Here is a 16,606-nt window from a genome sequence, read left to right on the forward strand (position 1 = left end):
TGGCAATACACAGATTAATGGAGAGATGGGTTAGTTTAGGATGTAACAGCTAGCCAATAAGAAGCTAGAGCTAATAGGCCAAGCAGTGGTTTAAATAATATAGTTTCTGTGTGATTATTTTGTGGTCTAGGCAACCAGGAACGAACAAGCTGCCTCCTATTACATGGATCTCTGTGTTAAAGGCCAGCCTGGTCTACAGAATGAGTTCCAGGACAGCCAGAGAAACCTACTTGGAGAAACCTTGTCTCAAAAAAAGACAAAAAAAGAAAGAAAGCTAAGGTAATGCCACACAGGAAGATGGTGTGGTCTGTTCTGTGCCATGGCCAGCAGCACCTCAGCACACAGTCCCCAGCAAAAGATAAAGGGTGCCTGCTTTGGAAGCTACCATTGGTGGAGAGACAGAACTGGATTATTATGAGAACAGAGGGAAGAGAGAGCCTGTTGGGGAAAAGTGGAAGAGGACCAGTGACAAGGACCTGCTTCCTCTTTTCTGTCACTGTGTGGAAGGCAGTCTCACTGAAATGACACAGTAATCACCAGGCTGGAATAGAGATGGGGTCCAGGGTTGGGGGACTTCAGCTCAAATGAGCGACACTGAGATACACGTATTTGAGCACATGAAGCCTAGGCTTAGAAGGGACATAGTTATGAGAGCTCAAGAGGAAGCTGGGTTCCAGAGGGGGGCCCCTGGTGTGCACACCAAGTGGAGATACAGGAACTCCACACAGATGACGGTGGTACTATGACAACAGTCGTGCTGGGAGCCAGCCTAGGAACCTGCAGCAGATGAGTGGACAACAAAAATGTGGTTCATAGGATGACTTTACTCAGCTGTGAAGAACAGGATTATATCCCTGACTTCAAACTCTACTACAGAGCCACAGTACTGAAAACAGCCTGGTATTGGCACAAAAACAGACAGGAGGACCAATGGAACCGAATCGAAGACCCAGAAACCAATCCACACACCTATGAACATCTGATTTTTGATAAAGAAGCAAAAAATATAAAATGGAAAAAAGAAAGAATATTCAACAACCATGGTGCTGGCGTGATTAGATATCAACATGTAGTAAAATGAAAATAGATTCATGTTTATCACCTGCACAAAACTCAAGTCCAAATGGATCAAAGACCTCAACATAAAACCAACCACACTGAACCTCATAGAAGAAAAAGAGGGAAGTACACTTGAATGCATTGGCACAGGGAACCACTTCCTAAATATAACCCCAGTAGCACAGACACTGAGAGAAACAATTAATAAATGGAACCTCCTGCAACTGAGAAGCTTCTGTAAAGCAAAGGACACGGTCAACAAGACAAAACGGCAGCCTACCGAATGGGAAAAGATCTTCACTAACCCCACATCAGACAGAGGTCTGATCTCCAAAATATACAAACAACTCAAGAAATTGGTCATCAAAAGAACAAATAATGCAATAAAAAATGGGTCACAGACCTAAACAGGGAACTCTTAACAGAGGAGTCTAAAATGGCTGAAAGACACTTAAGGAAATGCTCAACAACCTTAGCCATCAGAGAAATGCAAAACAACTCTGAGATTCCATCTTTTTGCTTTTTAGATTTATTTATTTATTATGTATACAGTGTTCTGCCTACATGGATACCTGCAGGCCAGAAGAGGGTACCAGACCTCATTACAGATGGTTGTGAGCCAGTATGTGGTTGTTGGGAATTGAACTCAGGACCTCTGGAAGAGCAGTCAGTGCTCTTAACCTCTGAGCCATTTCTCCAGCCCCCCTGAGATTCCATCTTACACCTATAAGAATGGTCATAGTCAAAAACACTGATGACAACTTATGCTGGAGAGGATGTGGGGTAAAGGGAACACTCCTTTGGTGGGAGTGCAAACTGGTAAAGTTCCTTTGGATATCAGTATGTTAATTTCTCAGAAAATTAGGAAACAACCTATCTCAAGACCCAGCAATATCACTTTTGGGTATATACCCAAAGGATGCTCAATTGTACCACAAGAACATGTGCTTAACTATGTTTATAGTAGCACTATTTGTAAGAGCCAGAACCTGGAAACAACCTAAATGCCCCTCAACCAAAAAATGGTTAAGGAAAATGTGGTACATTTACACAATGGAGTACTATACAACAGAAAAAAATGATGACACTTTGAAATTTGTGGACAAATGAATGGATCTAGACAACATCATATTGAGTGAGGTAACCCAGACCCAGAAAGACAAATATCATATGTACTCACTCATAAGTGGCTTTTAGAAATAAAGCAAAGCCAGCCTACAGTTCACAATCCCAGAGAACCTAGACAACAAAGAGAACCCTAAGAGAGACATACATGGATCTAATCTACATGGGAAGTAGAAAAAGACAAGATCTCCTGAGTAAATTGGGAGCATGGGGTTCATAAGAGAGGGTAGAAGGGGAGGGGAGTAGAGAAATATATAGAGCTCAATAAAAACAAAAAGCTAAAAACATTGCTTGACTATTTTATATTAGAAACAATAAAATTATTTGTTTTTATTATAAAAAACTGTAAAAAAAAAAGAAACAGAGGTTCGCAATTGGCTATGGAGTTAGGAGGAGACGGGGTTCACACCAGGTACCATGGTTTGAGTGAAGACCAGTGGTTTGCACTCATGTTCCTGATGTCTCAGAGAAGATAAACTATAAAAATATTCAGGATGTGTGCAATGGAGCATCTAACTGGAAAACCTTTGGGATGGTCTTTGTCGGCGTAGTGATGAATTTATCCCAGAGGTTTTGGTTGTTATTTTGTATTTCACCCATTTTTTTTAAAAGCTAGAAACACTAACTTGAAAGTTCCTGATCGGATATATTCCACTTGAAATAACTTCTCTACAGCAAACAATTCTCTTATATTTGGAACATGTTGAAGAGAAGAATCACTATTTCGTTATTCTTGTGTTTTGAGTCATGATTGCCAACAATCAAGGAGCCGTGGGACAATCCTGGTGTCCTGGATGGCTCACTAAACACAGTGGAAAAGAATAGGATCATGCCATCTGGAAGAAGATGGATGGAAGTAGAGACTGTTCTAGTAAGTAAAAACGTCAAACTCAGAGACAAAGAGCACATATCATCTCTTATATGTAGGATCTAGAGTAAAAGACAAAGGCACAGAAGTGGGAAGGAGGAGCTGTTTGGGAAGAGGAAACGGACCAGTCGGAGGAAGAGACTGATGAGTGAGGGTGCTGGGAAGTGGTGAACAGGCAGGACCAAAGTGTGCTTCAGATGTAAGTGTGAAAATGCCACAACGATACCCTTTGTTTTGTGGAACTAAGATATGCTGGTTTAGGCGGAAGCTCCACCTCAGCTCCACTTCTCTCTCTCCTGACCCCACCTACAGAAAGCCTGCCAAGTGGCAGCTCCTCCCCATGAGATTCTGGGGATAATGCCTACAGGGTATTTCAGACCCAGTCCCTGGACCTGTCTTGTGATTTCCCTCCTGCCTCCCCTGAAAGTCACCTGGGAGTTGCTTTGCTCTGTTTATTAAACCAGGTTTTATTAATTCGACTGGATTTGGCTTATTGCATCGGTAGAGAAACCCACTACTGGGATCTCAAAAATACTTATCCATGCTCATGAAGAAAAACAATATAAAAGAAATCTACAAATTTGCTACCTATATTTAACATATGTTGAATGTCCTTATGATAATGCTCTGATATTGCTTCAGGGTTCTTGCAGATACAGGAGGGAATCTATCCCTCTTCGTGCCCTGAACTTGATCTATAGAAAATTTATGTATCCTAAACCAATATATATAGTGAGTTTGCATTTAAAAAAAAAGGAAAACTAGATGGAAGAAGAGCTAACAAAGGCCTGAGATGCAGGCAGGGATGCAGGAGAAAACGCAGTGTGGAAAACAATAAGTCAAGCATCCTGAGATGGAAGGACATACAGCGGCATTTTATGTTCTAACTGACCCTGGGCTTGGTGGCTTGGAGGTGCTGAAGCTCAAAAACAACACCCCAAGCCTCAAACAAAGCATGGTAGCTTTGGCCTAAAGGAGCAGGCTTGAGGTCTCCCTACCCTTTCATACCACCCTCACCCCACTCTCAACTCTTGATCTTCTTCCAGTCCAGAGCACAAAGCTAGACCTTCGGAGTTCCTTTATCTGCTTCGAGAAATTCCCTTCCCAGGAGAAATGCAATTGCCATGAAATCTTGGAAAGACGAGACTAAAAATCTCCATGCCCAGGACACCCTACCCAGAAAGACAATAAAAATCACATAAGAGACTTTATTATATGATAAGACAGACAGACAGACTGCACGCACACACATACATCTTTCATTCTTCCAACAATACAATTCTATTTCTTTCTATAACTCAAGATGTACAGAAGCTTAGTTACTTGGCTTGGGGCTTAGACTGTGAGATTTCTGTTCCACACTTTTCTGTGTACCATCTTTCCTTAACAGTCTGCATGTTGTAACTCACTTCGGTGACTGGGGGGGGGGGTGTTTGGGAGCTCCCTTTATCCTTACAGAGACCACCTTAGCAAGAGAGTGGGTCCTCCGGGCATGAAGGCATATGTAATTCCAACATTCCTGAGGTAAAAGCTGGAGAGTTGTAAGTTCAAGACCAGCTTGAGCTATACAGCAAGGCAGAGTGTTACAGAATGAAGGGCTGGGGATGTATCTCTGAGGTAGTGGGCTTGCCTAGAAGACACAAAACTCTGGATTCAATCCCTAGCACTGGGTTAAAAACTAGGTGAGGATGCCCTCACCCGAGGGTGGACGCCAGATGGGAGTGCCTGGAGCAGAATGGGAAGTGAGAAGTTTCTGGTTTGTTCTCCTGCCCAGAATCTGTGTCAAACTGTAACTCAGAAGTCAATAAAAGCTGAACAAAGAGAGAAGAGGAAGAAGGGGTTTGCTCTCCTGGATTGTCCTCTTTACTCATGACCTTGTCTGCTGCATGCTCCTTATTAACCTTAACGCTTGGCAAACAGGAAGCAGCAGAACGCCCGCCCAGGAGACAGAGGAGGCCGCTGCACCCGTCTCGGAGTGACTTTTGCACGGTACCTTTCAGCATTTTCACCGCCACCTGAATGGAGACTCCCGTTTTACTAATCCCATAGGCCGTCGCATTCATCACTCTTCCGAAAGCACCGGACCCCAGAACTTTCCCTGTAAAGATGGGATAGGCATGCGTTAAAGATTTTGCAAGGATGCCAGGCGGTGATGGCACACACCTTTAATTCCAGCACTCGGTAGGCAGAGTCAGGAGGATCTCTGTGAGTTTGAGGCCAGCCTGGTCTACCGAGTGAGTCCCAGGAGGGCCAGGGCTACACAGAAATACCTTGTCTGGGGAAAAAAAAAAAAGATTTTTGCAAGGAAGAGGAAATGCCACAGAAACTCTGAGCACTCAGTCCTTACCGAACTCTAAGTTTTCCCTTGGAAACTCCCACTTGAGGTCATACTCATAGTCCCTGAAGTCAACGTAAAAGTACTCGTTATCCAGGGGTCCTGTCACCTGGACCATCTGCAGCTGGCTTTCGTACCTAAATTGCTTTAGAGACAAACAGGGAGTCAGCGACCGTTTGCAGTGCTGCAGAGCCAAGGCAGGCGTGAGTCTCCCCTGGCTTTACCTTTTTGTACTTGTGACAGACCAGCACAGTTAAAACGACAATGAAGGGAAGACAGAGGCCGATCGTTGCGTAGAAGGAGATGCGGTCTTGGATGAAAGGGAAGGGGCCTGCAAGAGAAGCAGTCGCTAGGCAGTGAGGTAAAACTCCCGTTTGCAGGTATGAAAAGTCAGCCCTCACTAGTTAGACTCTCTCAGCCTGTTCAAGTAACCTCCATTCTCAATCCTCATGGACATTCTGTGTGTATGGGGCACCCCACAGAAAACCACTGTTTCTATAAACAATGAGTTCCCTTTCCAGAAAATTAGAAACAATTCTGAATGCATTTTTAAAATTGAACTATTGGGTCACAAGAATGATAGACATTTAAGCTTTTCACCAAGCCCAGCGGATATAAAGAAGTCTATGTATTTGATACCCAGATTCGTCACATGAGTGTAGAGAAGTTACATGTGTGAGTGTCTGCCTGCACGCGTGTCTGTGCACCATGTGCGTGTCCAGTGCCCTCAGAGGCCAGAAGAGGCTGTCAGTCCCCTGGAGTTGATTGGTGGTTGTGAGCTGCTAAATGGCTGCTGGGAACTGAACCCTGGTCTTCTGCAAGAACAGCAAATGCTCTTAACGGCTAAGCCATCTCTCCAAAGCCAGAACTTGGGCTGATTTGTTTGCTTTGTTTTGCATTTTTCTGAGGCAAGGTCTCTATGTAGCTTAGCCTGGATCTGAACTTGGGATCCTCTAGCTTCTGCCCCTGGGATGTGAGGTGGGCTGTGTCCACCACTCCTGGTTTGAATTAATCAATATTATCTAGGCACCCTAAAATATTGATGCCATTTTAGGGAGACTCTAAAAACAACCCCATGACGTAGAAAGGCAGGCAAAAAGTAAATAAGGGGATTAACAAAACTGGAAGGGACAGAAATTCCAGATCTCCAAGTCTGTTTTGCAGTACTTTTGGTACCAGGAGTGCACAGGGCTCCCAGCCCTGGTGAGTCATAACACCCATGGAGAACTGGGGCCCGAAAAGGAAAACGGGAGGTCTCTCTGGGGATTCTTGCCTGACTCAAAAAAAGATCTTACACTTGCTCAGAACTACACTGTCTTAGAAAAAGTCCCCAGTCAAAGCCAGCCACTGAGCCCAACTTCACGTGGGGAATCTCTGGGGACAGAGCGAGTTGATGACGACGGCAAATGGCTGCACACCTGTGGAGTTTAGAAAGATGGTCTCGCAAGACGTGCCCTCGGAATTGTACGCGCAGCACTTGACAGGAAACCTTTTTCCAGCCTGGGTCATGCTGAGGGTGCTGCTTGAGACCCACTGGCCAAACACTTTTCTGTCAGCCTTCTTACTCCAAACTCCTTCTGGGATTTCCTCAGTGCAGCTGGAGAAAAAAAATGGCAGGAAGAGAAGTTATGAGCTGTGGCCACTGGGAGTGACAGCCAAGTGGGGCATGCATCACTTCCTCAAGCTGTATTCATGGTGAAAGGGTCAGGAATCTTACTCCTCCTTCTCCTTCCTTTCTTTTTCTTCTTCCTCTCCCTCTCCCCCCTCCCTCCCTGCCCTCCTACTTGTTTTTTGGAATAGGGCCTCACTATGTACCCTATGCTGGCCTCAAACTCTAAGATCCTCCTGCCTCAGCCTCCCGAGGGCTGGGATTACAGGCGGGCACCACCATGTCCAGCTTGGCTCTTCCATTTCAAGAGACGTCAAGCTTCTCATTACTTGGGAGACTGGTCCGAACACTTCTTCCACGTCCACGAAGGTAATGGGTATCCATCAGAGGAACAGGACACCTGGCTGGCTGAGATGCTTGCTAACACTTGAGGTTTCTCTGCGGAAAGTAACAGGTAATAAGCTCATGGAAGATGGGTCTTTCCAGAAACAGCTCAGTGCTGGCTTAGGTTTAGGCTGCCTATTTACTCCAGCCTCTGTACCCCTGGAGAAGCCCCTCATTCATGATGTCTCAATCTTTGGTTGGTCCCTCCCTCAGCTGTCGTATAATCTTCTTGACTGGTGGAGGCATCACCTCCCTGTGGCTCACTTCCTAGGGGGAGCTAAGGGACAGAAGCTCCATCTATCTGTGCACTAACAACACAACACTTAGCTTCAAAATATCTGCACAAACAATCTCATGAAATATATTGTCCTTTCTTACTTTTGCATAGACCAAAACGAAAGTCATTAAAACCAAAACCAGCTGGTGACTCCACAGCCTTCCCTGTGTGTTCCTTTCAAAGTGCCAAGCCAATAAAGTCACAGAACAAGAGCACGGGCACATGGGAGACTGAGCATGTCTTAGCTCTGAGAGTAGATACAGAAAGGGGCATACGTGTCTCAAGTCAACATAAAAGAAGCATGTAGCTTACAAAAGCAGTTTCAGGGGCTGGAAAGAGGGCTCAGGGCTTAAGAGCACTTGCTGTTCTTCCAGAGGACCCAGGTTCAGTTTCCAGCACCCACATGGTGGCTCACAACCATTTGTAACTCTAGTTTGAGGGGAGATCAGGCTCCCTCTTCTGGCCTTTGTGGGTACTGCATGCATGTGGTGCAGCAACATCCATGCAATATATATATATAGCATCCCTTCTGTGTTTTACTCTTCCTGGTTAAAAATTAATAGGGAATAAAATGAGACAAAGAGGGGGTTCACTTACTTCTTATATTCAGCGTGAACATTTTGGTGAACTGAGCGTCATCGTTTTCCGCATGAAATATGTACTCTCCTGGCTTGTTCTTATGATCACAAAATTTAGATATGCTGTTTGAGAAACAAATAAAGACAGACTTAGGGCCGGGAGGTGGTGGCACACGCCTTTAATCCCAGCACTCGGGAGGCAGAGGCAGGTGGATCTCTGTGAGTTCGAGGCCAGCCTGATCTAGAAGAGCTAATTCCAGGACAGGAACCAAAAAAAAAAAAAAGCTACGGAGAAACCCTGTCTCAATGCAAATCAAAACAACTTTGAGATATCATCTTACACCTGTCAGAATGGCTAAAATCAAAAAGACCAATGATAGCCTTTGCTGGAGAGGTTGTGGAGGAAGGGGTACCCTCATCCATTGCTGGTGGGAATGCAAACTTGTGCAACCACTTTGGAAAGCAGTGTGGCGGTTTCTCAGGAAATTCGGGATCAACCTATCCCAAGATCCAGTAATACCACTCTTGGGAATATACCCAAGAGATGCCCAATCATATGACAAGGNAAAAACAAAAACAAAACAAAAAAAAACATGTAAGAACTAGCTAGAAATATGCCTGAGCCATTGGCGAAACAGTGTTTTAATTAATATAGGTTTTGTGTGATTATTTGGGTCTGGGTGGCCGGAAAACAAAAATGCAATCCCTGTTTACAAAGGGGTGGCTGCTTAACAGGGTGTTTTGACCAAGGTTACTTGGTGTTTTGGGTACTAAGAAGGTGATTACTTTGTTTAATCTTGTATCACGGTAAAGAAGTCTCATGCTTTCCCCCTCCTCTTTGGATTGGGGTAGATAAAGCTTATGAGAAATAAACATGAGGCGGATCTCAGCATTCACTGATGACCTCCGGACTCTATCAGTTGTCTCTTGTCTAATTCTTTTCTAATCCTCATGCTTCCCTCCAAGCACGGGGGAAAAACTGGGTGGGACCCTAAAGTTGTCACCGGGGATGTGGGACATGACAAGTGAGCTGCGCTTTTACATGACTAACTTCCTATTGTGTGTAATCCACCATGTTTACCAGGCCTCTGGGATGCTGGAGACTGTCGTGGGATGCTGGTTAGATCTAGAGAAGGCACGGAACTAGGAATACACTTTCACACACGCACTGTCACGAGGAACAAGGGGAAAGGAAAGGCTTGCTCAGGAGATACTGATTTTTTTAAAATAAGGTTGTTAGAGGAATCATTTTTATGTATTTTATTTTAATTAAAAACTTGCCTTTTTAGGTTATAAAAACTATAAACTAATGGGTTTCATTACGGCATTTCCACACATTGTCATTATCTCTGCTCTACTTTGTCCCATTCCCCTGTTCTTTCCCTGAGAAAATATTTAATCAGACCATAACTTGAAGATGTGTGAGAAAGAGGGGGAGGAAGCGTGAAAACATGGCAGATTAGAAAGACGGACAGGTGTAGGCGGAGTTTTTGTCGGGACCGCCGGCTCCAAAATAAACGCACAGAGACTTACTCTTAATTCTAAACGCTCAGCAGATAGCTTAGGCTTGTCTCCAGCCAGCTCTTTCAACTTAAAGTGACCCATTCTGTTGACCTACACGCTGCTACATTCGTTTACCTCGTCTATGAACTTCCATGTTGCTTCTCCCACGTCTGACTGTGACTCTCTTCCAGCATTCTCTCAGCCTCGAAAACCCTGCCTAGCTATGACACGCCCACTCCTTACCAACCAATGAGAGTAATACACATGCAGCATTATTGTCCAAAAAGACTTCAAGGTCAAGGTGGTAGTGCCTTTAATCCCAGCACTTGGGAGTCAGAGGCTGGTGGTTCTCTTTGAGTTCAAGGCCAGCCTGGTCCACGAAGTGAGTTCAAGGACAGGCTGCAAAGCTACACAGAGAAACCCTGTGTCGAAAAACAAATAAAAGAAGACTCTTCCAGAGCAGGCAGAGTGCTGAGAGGATGGCCCAGTTGTGGCTCTGGTCACTGAACCTGACAAGCTGAATTTCATCTCTGGAATGCACAAAGTGGAAGGAGAGAACTGAGTCCCAGGGTTGTCCTCTGACCTCCACACACAATGCATGTGGACACACACACAATAAATAACTAGATGAAATGAGGAAAAGTTTTTGAGTGAGAGAAAGGTAGGCATGAGCTGGCATGGATGCCATCCAGGAGCCCACTGTGCAGGACACAGACCTGAAAGTTCTCGATAGCTCGCTTTCTGTCGACCTAACAGAGAGCTGAGGTAAATCAATGCATAGAGAACAAGCTGATTGGGGTGCACAGGTTTGGGGGTGTCAATCCACTGTTGGCTGTCCTTGTTGCTCTGAGACCTGTGAGGGGACAACGTGGCGAGACTGCAAGCTGTAGCGGGGAAACCAAAGGCGGAGTGGGGGCCATCCCCCACTTCAAGAGAGTACATCCCATCATCCACAGACTTCCCACAGGGCCCCACCTCCTAGAACCACTTTAGGGGGACAGGCCTTCAACATGGAAGTGCCCAGCTATTCCCCTCCCGTCTGTAGAAAGACTGTAGCCCCAGTGGGCTGTAAAACCCCTAAAAGGGGAAGAACTGGAGCATTAGATGGAGGGTACGTAGCTGCCCAAAGGAGGCAGAGGTCAGCATAGAACGTTCTGTGGACTTCACAGACGCAGGACAAAAGGAGAGACCCAAGGAAGGGCTTCCAAAATACTGAAGGCAGAAAGCCATGGGGCTATGGAAGTAGGGCCTACTGACCGAAAGAGAGGAAGGCGCTGGGATGTCTGGGAAGAGAGGGCTAAGGGGGTAGAATGGAGTCCACTGATTACGACCCCAGAAAAATAGTCTAACTGCTCAGAGAGGTGAAGGCCCGAAGGAGATGCTGCGGATGCCTGAGCCCAGTGTCCACAGCGTGTGCAACCTTAGATTTGCCTGATTATACTGGGAGAAGTTTATTGGTGGAAAGTCTGGAGATGACAGCGACATTCATTCAGCTACCGAACGATGCCTGATTCTGTGGGGAGAATTAAGTCTCCAGCCGCAAATTTGGGGGGAAAATGTGTTTCCATTATCTCAGACTTTACAATTCGATGTTAGAAGCAGACAATGAAGCAGTTATGGGATGGATGTAGGCACTGTGGCTCACACCTTTATCTCAGGAGGTTCAAGGCTGGACTGAGGTCCTTGGGAAGCCGAGCAGATAAACTAGAGTGTGCAAGTTCTACCAGAAGAGAAATGAGAGTTCACATCTGAGGTTTCAGAGAATGTTCCTACGCAGGAAAGAACAGGAAAGGGCATGCCGGAGGGGTACCATGGAAAACTAAATTTCAGATGCTAGTGTGCATATGCAAAAAGGCAACAGCAAGTCCCAGATGACCCCAAGATACACCTGGAAAGTCGGGGCTTCAAGCCAGGTGGTCCTGGTGCCAGTATTGCGGGTGCCTTTACCTCATACTCGGATGCTCCCAGCTGCAGCTAGTGAGACGGAATCATTTCTTGCCCCTGCCAAGTTCACAGCAGCAAGTTCACAGCAGTTTGGCTGCAGGTGAGGTGCATGCTAGAGCGACGGCCATGCATAGCCCCTGCCCTGAGTTCACATGCTAGAGCGCCGGCCATGCATATCCCCTGCCCTGAGTTCGATCCCCAGGACCACTGGAACGAAAATAAAATGCTCTCATTGCGGTGTACCTTCCCAGTACACCACCATGCCTGGTTCTGTTGTGGGAGCTGTGGGCCTGCTTTTCGTTCCACCCAGCTCCTGCACGGCTAGCTTTACTCCAGAAATAACAACACACAAACTGTATTCATTTAAACACTGCTTGGCCCACTAGCTCTAGCCTCTTACGGGCTAATTCTCATATTTTGCCTAACCCATTTTTAGTAATCTGTGTAGCACCAGTCTTACTGGGAAAGATTCAGCATGTCTGACTTGGCTTGCTTCATCGCGTCTGGCTCTGAGAGGAGCTGCATGATTTCTGAGCTCACTTCCTCTTCCTCCCAGCATTCTGTTCTGTTTACTCTGCCTATCTAAATTCTGCCCTATCAGTTGGGCCAAGTTTCTTTATTAGCCAATGACTTTCCTCCATCATGGTTCTATGAAAGCAGAGACTGAACCAAGGACTTTGTGGGAGAGGCAAACACACTGCCTGCCATCTGAGCTATCCCCCAGCATCCATTTCTTACCCTGGCCTACTTCAGGACAAGGAAGAAACGCTGGAAGTGATGGCAGGACGGTAGAAAAGGCAAAGGTCAGCCTTGGGGAGGGGTGGGTGTGGGAGAGGGGGAGCGCCAGCCCTGGGGCCAATGACCGCAATTCCCAGGGCCAGCGGTGGGGGTGGGGGTGGGGGAGGAGGAGCGCTGGCGGTGGGGCCAACCACAGCGATTCCCAGGGCCAGCTGTGGGGGTGGGGGAGGGGTGGGGTGAGGGTGGGGCAAAAGGCAGCAATTCCCAGGTTTCAGAAAGGGAAGAACAACAGGAGCCTCCAAAGCAGAAAATGTGAGTCTCTGGACGATGGCCAAAGGCCTTGAAAAGGACCAGAGGAGAGAGTTCACAAACGAACAAAACCCAGCCAGTAGCCCACGTGGCACTGGCACACACCGGGAATCTCTGCTCTGGAGGCAGGAATAGGAAAATTAAGAGTCCAAGGTCAAGAGCTGGAGAGGTAACTCAGTGGGCTGGTCTTTCAGAGGACCCGGGTTCAGTTCCCCATGACTCACAGTTATCTAAAACTCCACCAGGGGATCCAACACCCTCTTCTGGCCTCCATGGGCACCAGGCAGGCATATAGAACCATTCAGGCAAATACTAATAAACAGAAAATAAAAATACACAAATTCTTTTTAAAAAAAAAATAAAAAAGAGTTCAAAGCTAATGTGGGTCACACAGTGAGCCTTGCTTGTATCAAACAGGAGAGGAGGAGACAAAGACAGAGACGGAGAGACAGGAGGGACTGACCGACTGACACAGCTAGCTAGGGACCGTGGCGAAAGTTCTGCTCAGTTTGGTAGAGAAACTAATAACCACACAGCTGTTGTAGAATAATCTTTTGTACACTGTGAAGATGTGTCACTCAGGTTTAATAAAAAGCTTGGAAAAAAAAGGGCCAATAACCAGGCAGGATTTTGGGGGCAGAGAGGATGCTGGGAAGAAGGGAGTCACTAGCCAGACACAGAGGATGCGAGACTGCAGGAGGGAAGTAAAAGACGTGGATGAATAGAAATGGGGTTGATTTAAGGTATAAGCGCTAGGGGACAAGCCTAAGCTATAGACCGAGCTTTCATAATTAATATGAATCCCCGTGCCATGTTTTATTTTGTTGTTGTTGTGAGCTGGCAGCCCAATGAAAAATCCGACTACACACAACCGTTTTGCACCATGAAGGACAAAGCACAAGGCTGTGTGAAGATTCTTCTTTCCTGTCCCTCCTTCGTGCTGCCTCCACAGGCCATGGCTTGCCCCGGAGAAAGCCCCTGAGGTATTTTCTCTTCAACAATATCCAGATAGGAAATCCGTCACCGAACTTAGTGGGACACAGAACTAAATCTCTAGATAGCTTTACTGATTTCTCTTGCCTTTACGTGGCCTCGACAGGCCAGATTCATGCTCTCTCTTCCTTCAGCCTCCAGTGTTCCAGGGCATGGGCCTGTGCCCCCGCACCTGGCTCTCTCCCACCCTTACGACCCCAACAACAATCCGAGTGACCAGGAGGCTCATCAGGAGGCTCAGAGCCTCATTTCCTCAGTTTTTTTTTTTCCTTCTTTATTTCTTTTTTAGCTTCAGGAAATTTGAGTTCACAGTGATTTATCTTGGAGAATAAGCCTATGTAATGTCATTACAATTGGGAAGAGGGGTTCATCCTGCCATCAAATCACCTTCTACTTCCTTGTATTTGCTCCCCTCACCCCCCAAAGGGAGGAGTTGAGAAAGGCCAGGCTTGGTCTAAGGGCTCTGGAATCTGCTTATGATTTATAAAGAATGTTATGTCTAGAGCCAGGCCTGCTGGCACCCACCTTTAATGTTAGCACTCGGGGGGACAGAGGCAGGTGGATCTCTTTGAGTTACAGCCCAGCCTGGTCTACACATTAAGCTCCAGGCTGGCCACTGCTACACAAGGAGATCCTGTTTTCAACTTTTAAACTCTATAGCACTATGTAGCTTTGAAAATTATAACTAAGACACAATAGTACAACTATTAAGTTAAAGACACTTTTTACATACATTTAAAACAGGGTCTCATGTACAGCCCAGGAAAAGGAAGGAGCCAGGGCCACAGACAACATCACTGAAGGGTCTCATATTCTTGCTCTAGAGCCAAATACCTTTCTCTTCCCTTCTGCATGCCTTCAGGCTCATGTCTCCCCTAACCCTAAACCGCACTCAGTGAAAGGTAAATGTCAGCTCTGCCTCAGGTCCTGCCGGAGGCTTCTGTGTCCCTGCTCCTGTCCTGAGCAGGCCACTAGCCACTCATCCAGACTGTGAACATGTGGGCGATCATCGCCTTGCTCAGTGAGAGAGAGCCTCGGTGGGGAGGGAACTGGGACTCCCGGAGGAGGGAATCAAGTATCTTTGGGGAGAAGTTATGATAAGCTCATCCTTTTTCTCCCATGGCACTGATGTGGAGTTGGCCTTTATTAGTAGGTCTAGGTAATTACTCAAGTAAGGGGCAAACAATCTTCGGTCGTTTTTGTTGTTTTGTTTTGTTTTGTTTTTCTTCCAGAAGTAAAAGGCCACCAAGGCAGCTAGAAACTGAGTGCAAGCACGGAAAGACAAGCCCCAGCAGACCGTCGGGTGAGATTTGAGGAAGTAAATTGCAGAAACGAAGCTGTGAAGGTGGGGAAGCTGAGAGACTTCTGGTGTACACTATGACCGCACTGAAGCTTCTGCAGGAGTCCAGCTACTACACAGAAAAAAAAAAAAAAAACCTGCGGCCACCCAACTTGGTTCTCAGAACACAAAGAATAACAATCTTGATACTTTGATACTTTGCCATCCCAACTCCCTTCCAGTAAACTGCCACACACAGGGTGGAGTGAAGGCTGCATGCTCCTTTGGCTTTGGCACTAGTAAATTTGGAACTTCTTATCAAAAGTTACACAGAGCCGGGCGGTGGTGGCACACGCCTTTAATCCCAGCACTCGGGAGGCAGAGGCAGGCGGATCTCTGGGAGTTCGAGGCCAGCCTGGTCTACAAGAGCTAGTGCCAGGACAGGAACCAAAGCTACAGAGAAACCCTGTCTTGAAAATCCAAAACAAAACAAAACAAAACAAAAAAGTTACACAGACTTGTGTTACCTCCCACCTCAGCCCAGAGCCTACAGCAGAGCAGAATCATGGAACACTGAGGACCGAGCTGACGGCTCTCACCATTCAGCTCTGCCCGCACTGGAAGGGTGCTCGCTGTTAGACCTGGCACAGTTTTAACTCTCTGGGAACCTTCAAAGAAATGCACGGCGCTCGATGTCATGTGTGGGTCATGGGAGACACCAAGGATTCAGCTTTCTCCTAGAAGTGATGTCCAGGGGTCTCTTCCCTGGTTCACAGACACACTTCCTGAACGAGGCACTGAGTGGAGTTAGAGGGATGCCGGTGCAGCTGTCTTTATGGCGATTAGAGCCTGCCCCAAGGTGACGGAAATGGAGGGACCCAGAACTGGTTGACCTGGGGTGGAAAGCTGCTGGGGTTCAGGCTTGTGGTCTGGAGCCCCAGATGCAATGTGGCCACCCAGCCCAGTGGAGTGACCCCTCACTGCGTGGTAGACACAGCTCTGTGACACCTCAAGACATTCTGCTGTGTATCACCATGTCACACAGTGACAATATGTGTCCTCTGGGGGTGAAGGAAAGTGGCAGCACCTTACCCAGTCACGTGGCACTTTGCTGTGTAGTCCAGGCTGGCCTAGAACTCAAGGTGTAGCCTAGGCTGCTCTAGAACTCAAAGAGATGGACTGCTTCTGCCTCTGGAATGCTAGGGTTAAAGGTAGACACCCCCACTACCTGAAGGGGCATTTGTTAAACCAAATTTAACTCTTCCTTTACCTGAGTCAGGCTCACAAATATCCTGGAACGCAAGGGGAGTCTAAGGCTGTGTTAGATCACACTGGTGCACTGGGGCCAGAAAGTCAACTATCCTAAACACAGGCTGCATTGTCATCAGGCGGCTTCCTTCCTGTCCGCTACTTCTGGAACTCAAGTTCCGGATAAGAGTTTATGAGACCAGGCATGGTGAGTTCAAGGCCAGCTTGGTCTATATAGCGAGTTCCTGGACAGCCAGGGCTACATAGAGAGACTGTGTCTCAAAACTAGCAAGCAAGACACAAAGAAAGAAACAAACGAGTTCATGAGAATAGGTGGAACTCTCAATCAAGGGTGGT

At 46.7% G+C, this 16,606-nt stretch overlaps 1 protein-coding gene and 1 long non-coding RNA gene across 3 annotated transcripts in view; one reads left to right on the forward strand and one right to left on the reverse strand.

The window, feature by feature from the left end:
* The window catches only part of Flt3 (fms related receptor tyrosine kinase 3), an 88,657-nt gene that overhangs the window by 19,835 nt on the left and 52,216 nt on the right, over positions 1-16,606 (reverse strand). The window contains exons 10-15 of the mRNA XM_050161979.1: positions 8,255-8,358; positions 7,326-7,434; positions 6,806-6,984; positions 5,612-5,718; positions 5,400-5,532; positions 5,046-5,150 (exon numbers count right to left, since the gene is read on the reverse strand). Of these exons, the coding sequence (XP_050017936.1) occupies positions 5,046-5,150; positions 5,400-5,532; positions 5,612-5,718; positions 6,806-6,984; positions 7,326-7,434; positions 8,255-8,358 (737 nt within the window). The remainder of the gene's footprint in view (positions 1-5,045; positions 5,151-5,399; positions 5,533-5,611; positions 5,719-6,805; positions 6,985-7,325; positions 7,435-8,254; positions 8,359-16,606) is intronic.
* LOC126513534 (uncharacterized) lies at positions 12,309-16,539 on the forward strand. Of its 2 annotated transcripts, none has more exons than XR_007595373.1 (3): positions 12,309-12,485; positions 13,567-13,712; positions 14,955-16,539. It is a non-coding gene; the product is annotated as an uncharacterized lncRNA (long non-coding RNA). The 2 variants fall into 2 exon arrangements; XR_007595372.1 differs by having other exon boundaries at positions 13,574-13,712.

This window comes from Alexandromys fortis, unplaced genomic scaffold, assembly GCF_014885135.2.
Source record: "Alexandromys fortis isolate MF-2015 unplaced genomic scaffold, M_Fortis_MF-2015_v1.1 scaffold_118, whole genome shotgun sequence".
NCBI lineage: Eukaryota > Metazoa > Chordata > Mammalia > Rodentia > Cricetidae > Alexandromys > Alexandromys fortis.